The 9,493-nt window shown below is 40.8% G+C and overlaps 1 protein-coding gene across 1 annotated transcript in view; it reads right to left on the reverse strand.

Annotated features, from left to right (window-relative positions):
• LOC307075809 (CUB and sushi domain-containing protein 1-like) overlaps positions 1–8,895 on the reverse strand; it is a gene marked incomplete at its 3' end in the record, with an annotated part of 179,985 nt that extends 171,090 nt beyond the window's left edge. Inside the window, 1 exon segment of the mRNA XM_079736502.1 lies at positions 8,783–8,895. Coding sequence (XP_079592628.1) covers positions 8,783–8,882 — 100 coding nt within the window. The 5' untranslated portion in view covers positions 8,883–8,895.
• Positions 8,896–9,493: the final 598 nt, after the last annotated feature.

Consider the following 9,493-nt stretch of genomic DNA (forward strand, 5'->3'; position numbering starts at 1 on the left):
TCTCTCTCTCTCTCTCTCTCTCTCTCTCTCTCTCTCTCTCTCTCTCTCTCTCTCTCTCTCTCTCTCTCTCTTTCCCTCCCTCCCTCTCTTTCTCTCTCTCCCTCTCTCCCCATCTCTCCCTCTCTCTCTCTCTCTCTCTCTCTCTCTCTCTCTCTCTCTCTCTCAACCTCTCATAGTAAGACACACACACACACACACACAGACACACACACACAATTCTCAGCGTTCACCTGCTGCCTCTGAAAGTGTCCTCAACATTTGCAGACACTCAGCAGTGCGTTGGTTTTAAAATAACTTACTGTGAAAAGGTGAGAGAGCTGAAATCTAATCATGGTGATGAAGGTGAATCGGGACGAAGACCCAATGAATCTGGAATTGTTATTGATAAAAATATGTATACATATACATATATATATATATTTGTATATGTATGCATATTTTTATATATCATGCTGTTGCATGCGGCTGTAGAAAAAAGAATAATAAAAAAATAATCTATATTTATAAGAAAACGGAAAACACAGCTTTCTGGTACAGACCGGTCCTTAGAGATTTAGATCACTTACTCTGGCGTTGCAAATTGTGAGATAGCTTTTGATCTTGGATGGATTATCCAAATGTGCTAGCGTCAACCCCCCCTCCCCTGCTCTCTGCTCTAGTGCACAGCGGGAATAATAGGTGACGTTCAGTGAAGAATTATTTATTATGAAAAGATACATAAGCCATGGTATGTGTTCAACGATACCCAATAATGTTCCCTCTCTCTCACTCTCTCTCTCTGTCTCTCTCTCTCTCTCTCTCTCTCTCTCTCTCTCTCTCTCTCTCTCTCTCCATGTAAATGGTGAAAATCATCAAAGGGAAAGAAACAAGAAATCAGTAGAAAAATCTGTGGTTATTATCAATTTATATCACGCTGAAAATATGACCCGTCGCATAAGTCAATGAGCTGCTATAACTTTGTCTGACTTTGATGTATATGTGATCAAACTATTAATAAATACCTTTATTCTCAAAATACTTCAACACAAAATGCCGATGTCTTTTGATTTGTTATCAATTTGCTAATTTCATTCTTGTTACTTACTACTAATTATTTTTCAAAAGGTTCCACTATTATCACCACAGTGTCAAACTTAATATTATACAGCCTGGCAGAAGCATATTATACTAGATTCATTAAAAGAGCAATAGACAATTTATGAAGATGGCGATACAATGTGTCCATTATTTGATTACTGAATATCATTTTCATTTACTATTTAAGTCCATTATTACAAGCATTCTATAGGAACTGTGCATAATTGTGTAATATTTTTCGCCAATACAAAACAATCAACTCATAAAACAAAGGGGACATTTTGGTAAATGCAGCCATGGCAACAAAAGATTAATCCATTATGCTGACATGACAATTTAATTATCACTAAGTATAGACTATCATCATCCACATCAAGAAGCCAATTTCCCCTGTCATCAGACAAAACAATCAATAGGGACACTCCTGTGATCCAACGGACACCCAAAACAGGGAAAGCAGAAGCAATAATGATAAAGTAATATGATGACAATGGATTTAGTTCTTCCCTGATAGAATGCTGCCACTCCTCCACATCACTGTAACCGCAGCTATCATGCGGTGCATCAGAACAGGGCTCCTCGTTGGATGCCTGATCGAATAAATGGAACCGAGGCCCTTCACCCTGCCTCCCCTCCCTCAGAGAAAATGGACTTTGACTCGAAAGAAAAACTGTTACGTAAGCATTAACTGAATTCAATGGCATCAGAAATCAATGGATGCTCCTATGGCCAAGCCCAAGTTTGAGAAAACATGGGGGGGAAATTGATTATGTGGCAACCTTGTTTATGTTGCCCATAGAGGAATCAGGAGTCGACATTTGGGAAATGCTATTTAGACACAGAATTCCCTCAGGTTCTGCATTGATTGATTCGCGAAATGTATTTCAGCTATGTATTCGCGTTATCCGAACTAGTTAAATGAAATAGCGTCATTTGCATCTTAAAATAAACGCGAACGTCACCGGTATCATTTTGAGAAGTGAAAATGATATGATTTTGGATGTAAAAGGGAAAGCACGTGGGGTTTTTGAGGTCATCATAATATAGGAAATAAGTGAAATAAGCTGAACCCTATGAGCACAGCTGATACCATTTTCATGATAAGAGGATGATAAGTGTTTTAAAAAAGAGTTGGTCGAATGGAATACCCCTGCATTATATTCCACGCTCACTGCCCTGGGCTGGTTCATTTGTGTCAGTCGCGTGATGACATGTTGAACTGTGACCCATTTCTGGGTCTTACACAAGAACGGGATAAAGTACAAGAAGAAAAAGAAAATATGAAAGTAACTTAAATGAACAGACAAGGGAATGACCAAGTTATAACAGCTTCATTGACTTATGCTCCGGGTCATTTTTCCAGCGGGATATAAAGTGATGATAACCAGAGATTGTTCTAGTGATTTCTTGTTTCTTTCCCTTTGATGGTTTTCACCATTTACATGTAGAGAGAGAGGGAGAGAGAGAGAGAGAGAGAGAGAGAGAGAGAGAGAGAGAGAGAGCAAGAGAGAGAGAGAGAAGGAGAGTGAGAGAGCAGAGAGGAGAGAGAACGCGAGCAAGGGAGAGCAAGCAAGGGTGCACGAGAGAGAGAGAGAGAGAGAGAGAGAGAGAAAGAGAGAGAGAGAGAGAGAGAGAGAGAGAGAGAGAGAGAGAGAGAGAGAGAAAGAGAGAGAGAGAAAGAACAGCCCAGAGAAAAAACCTACAAGGATGTGTGACAAGGAATAAGGACAATTAATGAATGGAAGTGCTTGGAAGATGGAAGAAAGCCCAACAGTGATCACAAACAGAAATTCCTGTGTATACATCCCACACAGGACAATGCAGAGGGAGGAGAAGTGAGTTGGACGATGGTTGGGGATAATGGATGGAGTTAAAACGGATTCCTAATATTTTGCAAACATGAATTATGGCCAACTACAGCTGATTTGTCTTCTGCAGAAGCAATGACTCAGAAGTAGATTTTCCATCAATGAAAAGGTCACTTAATGGACGAAATAATGAAGAACTTTCCTTCCAATCGCATCTCCCCCTGATCTCCAGAATCTGACTGATGGCTCAGCCAAATTGGGTCAAAGTTATTGTTCTGTTTGTTTTCCATGAGCATAATGGAAGCATGGGAATACGATTCAGCACTTGAAAGTAAACGATGTGCCGCACAAAGGAGGATCTTGTGTTCACTCAATTCCGCTCCCTCGATATGAACTCCCTTTCTCACAAGCATGACGTTCAGAGAAGCACCAACCTATCCCTTGTTTCCCCAGCTTTATTTAAACCTGGTGATATAAACACCTCTTTTAAAAAATACAGCAACTTCCAAGAGCAATTCAGCAAGGTATTAAACCGTTGGGTTCCCATATGCCTGCTAGATCCGGGCTCGGGCGCCCTCACAAGCACCACGGCGGTTAAAAAGTGACTCAGCGTGCGCGTTCATCTGCTAAAGTAAACCGATAATGGGCGACATATGGTACTGGCACATTGCCAAAAATAACCAGTTCTACAGGTCTGTGCATCCCAAAATCCATAATCCTGGTTTTGAAGGTTAAAGAGAGGGGGCAGTAGAGACACAGCAGTGGGGTTCATTCCCACCAGGGAGGGGAACAGACTTGAGTGAGCGGCTCAATCCACCACGAGGTCATATTGACTTTACTCTACACGGTGGGAAGTTGATTACAGCCTCACTACGAGAAGCTGGGGGAGGGAGGGGGAGAGAGGGAGGGACGGAGGGAGGGGGGGACTGGAACGGGTGGTCTACATCCACAGAAGGGATAAACGGCTGCTCTGATGAGGGTGGTCACGGCGTCCTTCTACGAGGGAATCAAATGCACACATTGACACACGGAAGACACACGTAAACATACGAGTTGGAGGGGGCTGTACCATGGGCTAGAGGTCGATAATGCTGACTGCTGCTGCCTTCCATAAGTACGGCTTGCCACTTATACACTCGTATGTGTGTGTGTTTGGAGAGAGCTTCCTGTGGCGTTGCAGTCGATACGGCCTAATGGTGGAATAGACTTCTCGCTGCCTTTTCTCTGTGACTCTCTCCTATCCTCTGATCCTACACATCCTCCCCGCATTCCTCCCTCCCTTGCTCCCTCCCTCTCGCCCTCTATCACACACACACTAAATGTGACAGCAGCGACCTAGGCCGTTAGTGTTATTTCCTTCCCCTTAATGATCTGCTTTGTTTGTTGTGGAAAAAGCCCCTCTTTTGCTGAATCCGACGAATTAGGCTAAACCCAACAACAAGTATTCCGGATAAAGACAATCCGATAGAGTTTTCCAGCAGGGTGGATCTTGTCAGGCTGAAGGTACGTGGAATGCCAAGTGCAGAATACATGATGCCAACCCATCTCACATCACACAACAGCCTTCCTTGTAATCCGTTGTGCGTCGTTGTCGTAGCGGATATCAACAACGCAACGCACACATCATTCAGTGGTGACAAGGTTCAGAAGTTTGTTGTCTAACAAAAATAAGGTTTATTTTGATGTGACTTTAGAGCAGCTGGCAAAGAGCAGCAAGCCGTTTACGTTGTCTACTTAAGAACGGACAAATGAGCTTGATGAAGCTTGGTATAAACTTTTGGTTCATTGGCATCCAGCACCTCATAAAGCTCCAGCTTCTTGTGCGAGCAGAATCCTCTCCTCTTTAAATGCATATAAAACCAGTTGTGAGCTTGTGTATTTATTTATTTATTTACCTAGAACTACTGTGATAGGTAACCGTCCTCGTCATCTTTACCATTACATCGCTCACAGCATTCTTAACCCACCATTTCAGGAATGCTTGAAAATGTAAATGATCAAATTGCCGCCATTCATGTCCGGTGGACAATTTCAGTTAAATACTCCTTCATCCATGCTCCTAGACTTTTGCAACTTTAATGTACAGTTAAGCTCCAATAATTTAGCATACACATTTAATAAAGACCACCTCAAAGGACTGTTATTTTCTACTTCTGCCCTGTGCTTTCTGTGGCACCTGGATCTTCTATCTATGAATAATATTGTATATCCCTATGATATGTTGAAGTTCAACATAAAGTGAAGGACTTGTTTTCTGAACTTTCCATAAACATTCCATCCAATGAAGTGGTGTTTGTTTGACAAAACAGTGTGAAGTGACCAAACCCTTCTCATTCCCCATTTTGTGATGATTTTGACCTATATGTAGAACAAGATGTGAGATACATGTTGCAAAGGATGTAATTGTTAGGCATGGAGGACAAGGTCGGATGGTTTTAAAAAGTTAGAGGGACAAATAATACCTTGAAGAAACTATATATGTCCAAACATACTTGCTCAACATAAAAATATCTTCCTAAAGCTTTTAAGATTTCATAATCTCGTAAAAGTGCCACACACATGTAAACGGTCCTTCCTCCTAGATCATCACATTTCAGAGCACTATGTCTGCAGCAGCCAACGCTTTAATGACGTAGCAGCTGATACACTCTATACGCATAATAAAACCTGTACTGTAGACAGAATGTGATTGGCTAAAGTGATATACATCCTGATTGACTGAAGATAATCTGCCTCAAAAATGTACTTTGATTCAAAATGGAAATCACAGGGCAGAAATAATCACACAAATGTATTAGCATTCAAACACATGTAACTTGTTTTGTGTTTCCATGTGGATAATCAAAGCGCATACTCGATGATGTTTCCTGAATCGCACAAGGGGCACAGTTGGAATCGACAAATCATGTTCAAACACTTTGTATCTTGTGCACTCTATTTGTCATCCGTTTTATATTATTACATTGATTGATTTACTAAATCTGTCTTACTATTACTATTAATCAATGTTTACACATGTGTGTAATACAGATGTACTAGTTGCTGAAACTGCCTTAGGATGTTTCTCTATGTCTGCTATGTAACATACATCACTCCATCATTATTCATCTCTTTTTTTGGTGTGTGCATAAAAACACATCTCACGTATACAACAAAGTTATCACTTTGAAAAATGTTACACCAAATCCATTCACATTATTAATCCAAATTACTTTTGCATTAGTGCCCTTAATTCCAAGCACACAGATATTGTAGTTGTTTTTGTGTTTTTGGTAAATCTTCATGATTCATACAAAATCCTACTTTTACTAGAAGAAACAATTTATATATTTATGAGCAAAGTACATGCCGGAACAGGGTTAGGGAGACATCTACGCTGATAGCTCCTGCTGTCTTTGCCTCGTCTTCTTCACATCCTTCCCCCTCTCCTCCTACCCTAGTTCCTTAAAAAAGACTTTATCTCCAACTCAATCTCTCTGTCTGCCTCTCCCTTTCTATCTCCAACACTCCCTCTCTCTCTTTGTGCTCCATGGACACAAACTAACACCGCTCGGGGGGAAATTAATTGATGATTATCTGGCCTTGCTGAGGTGCTTTGCACACTTTCCTTTTTTCTCTATCGGCCCTCTGCCTGGTACCACTTACAGCTTTATTTCCCTCACCCACCCACCACATCACCTGCCTGCCCCACCTCTCCCGACCATTTCAACCTCGCCAGTACCGACCCTTCCATCTCTCCTTTGGCACTCTTAGGTGTTAGGTGTCTCAGTTTGCCAGTGCTGGGCCGCGTGACTCCATGTAGACTGCCGCGATGAAATACAGACAGAACAAAACGATTCCCTCATATGAACATCTACATTGATAGAGGGGGCTGGTGGTGGAGCAGCCTTTTTATGCTAGGGGCCAATAAAACAAAAACGCAACAGAAGAGGGCCCAATGGAGGGGTAAAGATGGATGGAAAGGAATGATAATGACTTATGAGAGCTGGAGTAAAGGTGAGGAGAGGGTTAAGTGCGGCGTTGAGAGATGGAACTGAGAAAGAAGGATGAATTGATAGTAAAAATCAAGGCCCAGGGCTGAACAGCAGCCTTGTATAAACACAAAGCATATCACACATACACACGCGTATGAGCACACACAAACAGACACACACACACACAGAAAAACCACACACCATATCAGCTGGTACTGTGACACTAATTAGCTTAACGTGGTGTGTGGTTGTGTCTGTGTGTAAGTGTGTATGCGTGTTTGTGTGTGCGTGTGATGTTGCGCGTCACATCCTGTGGGCTGGAATGCTTGGCGGATGATTGAAGCATAGCGGACAACAATCCGTTAGAGATAATGTGCTTTTCCAAGTTTTATGACTTTCGTTCAAATTATATTTAAATAAAAAAAGCTATCTCACCATTTCTGAAAAAAGTTAGATTTTGTTCTGATTTGGAATTTTTGATAGCACAATGACAAATGAACAAGACTCAAACGGGGTAGACATCTTCGTATTTGCTAAGCATCAAATAGACTATGGGTGAGGGTTAGGGTTAGGGTTAGTGTATATATATATATATATATATATATATACACAGTATGGATATATACACCGTATATCTATAGACAAATATATACATACACATATAAGTGTATATATATATATTTATTTACACAGTATATATAAAGACAAAAAACACAGGACGAAATCTATTGCCTTCTTGGCAATTCCAATTCATCATACCTTTTATGGATATCAAACTCTAAACATATGTTTATTAAAGCAGCAAATGAAGATCTAGTTGAAGATAGCACAGCAGGGTAGGATAAGTGCAATCAACAGTGCAATGATTTTATGTATACCAACGTTATTCCGATTTTACCAGTTTTCCAGATGAACACAAACATTAACTACTTGAATCTCTTGAATCTTAATTTTTTTCTCCAACTGGCAGTAGTCATCAGTTACTTTTATGTCGATGAAATAGTGAAAATCTACACTAATGTTTTCATATTGATATTGGTTTTCTCACATACACACACCTACACACATAAGCACACACACTCACAGGTGTGAGGGCGAAAATCTCTCATGTCTATTGGTATTAAGACTTCATGATTCATAGATGAACCATTAAACAAGCCTAATGGATCATGGTGTGTCTGTGAGTGTGCGTATGTGTGCGTGTGTGTGTGTGTGTGTGTGTGTGTGTGTGTGTGTGTGTGTGTGTGTGTGTGTGTGTGCGTGTTTGCACGTATTTTGTGTTTATGTTCTTTCCCAAGGTTCAAATGTATTACCTTGATCACGGTGACCTTTCAAGAGATTCCGAAAACACACACACTTCTGCACAATCCTTATCCTCTACAAAATATTCAACATCTTCACTCATAGATATAATTCAGGAGATAGATGTTCAGGACCTGCGTGTGCAAATCTTTCTGAAAATCCTCATCTGTACAACATCCTTCTCATCATCTTATCAATCTCACGGCAACCGTCTGATAACGGTGATCCAAACACAAGCACATTCATGAGTGACACACGCACACACACACACAAAACACACATGCTCTGATTCATAATTTTGTGTCAATTAATTTGGATCCATTGATTGCATTAAGCAAAACACATGTTATAAAGTATGATCTTCAATTTGTGGTAATGTTAATTTGATATTGATTGACAGCATGGTGTAGAGAGGTAAACATGTTCTTGAGGCAACCATATACGATCGAATACAAGTTTAGATAAACGTTTGTTTCTCAGGTCATTTTGTCAAGATTTAATAAGAAAAAAAGGCCACACACATTCATCAGTGTGTGGTGTGAGCACACACACACGAGCTGCACAAACATGAATACACACAAACACAGTAACCAGTGAGAGACCCGCACTTTGTTGTCTTACCTTCATACACTGCCTTGAAGCCCTGTGCGCTGACAGCAAAGTCTGTAGTGAACCACAGGGCCAGTATGGATCCACTGCTGACCAGCGGCGAAGGCAGCATGAAGCCTGACAGCCTAGAGACACCGAGACAGAGAAACAGCACATTTACAAAGAAATCGGTGGTTAACCCAAGACAGACCCTGACAACCTTGAACTTGAAGAGAATGAATCTATATATGAAGGGACGTGGTAAACGGATGGTGAAATCACAACATAAGATGGATAAATGATGAAATCTGTAGAAAGCAACCAGGGAGAGTGCCATGGGAAAAAAAATAAAAAAAACATTCTCCGTGTCTTAATTATCAAAGAAGCTCCTTCCCAGCCTATTCCCTACACAGCCATTTTGGGATGTCATACTGTCTGCCTCAATGGAAATCACAAGACTATTAGCCAATCATGTTTGCCCGATCTCCCTTTCAGGCGCAGAAAAGGCTTAAACAGTGTAGCATGTCACATTGCTGAAGTATATTCACTATTGATGATAACCCTTGACCCTGAAAGCTTAGAAGAGACAATAAAATTGATTTACTGTCTCACGATGGTTCCTCATTTAGCTTGAAAGAGTCATAAAATATCTAGTTGAATTAGCAAAGGACAGCATTTTGGTCCAGTTTCCCTCACATTGGCAGATGAAGGTTGTGGTAACAGATCTGGAGAACCTCAAAGTAA

This window comes from Pollachius pollachius (assembly GCF_949987615.1).
Source record: "Pollachius pollachius genome assembly, chromosome: 5".
Classification (NCBI taxonomy): Eukaryota; Metazoa; Chordata; class Actinopteri; order Gadiformes; family Gadidae; genus Pollachius; species Pollachius pollachius.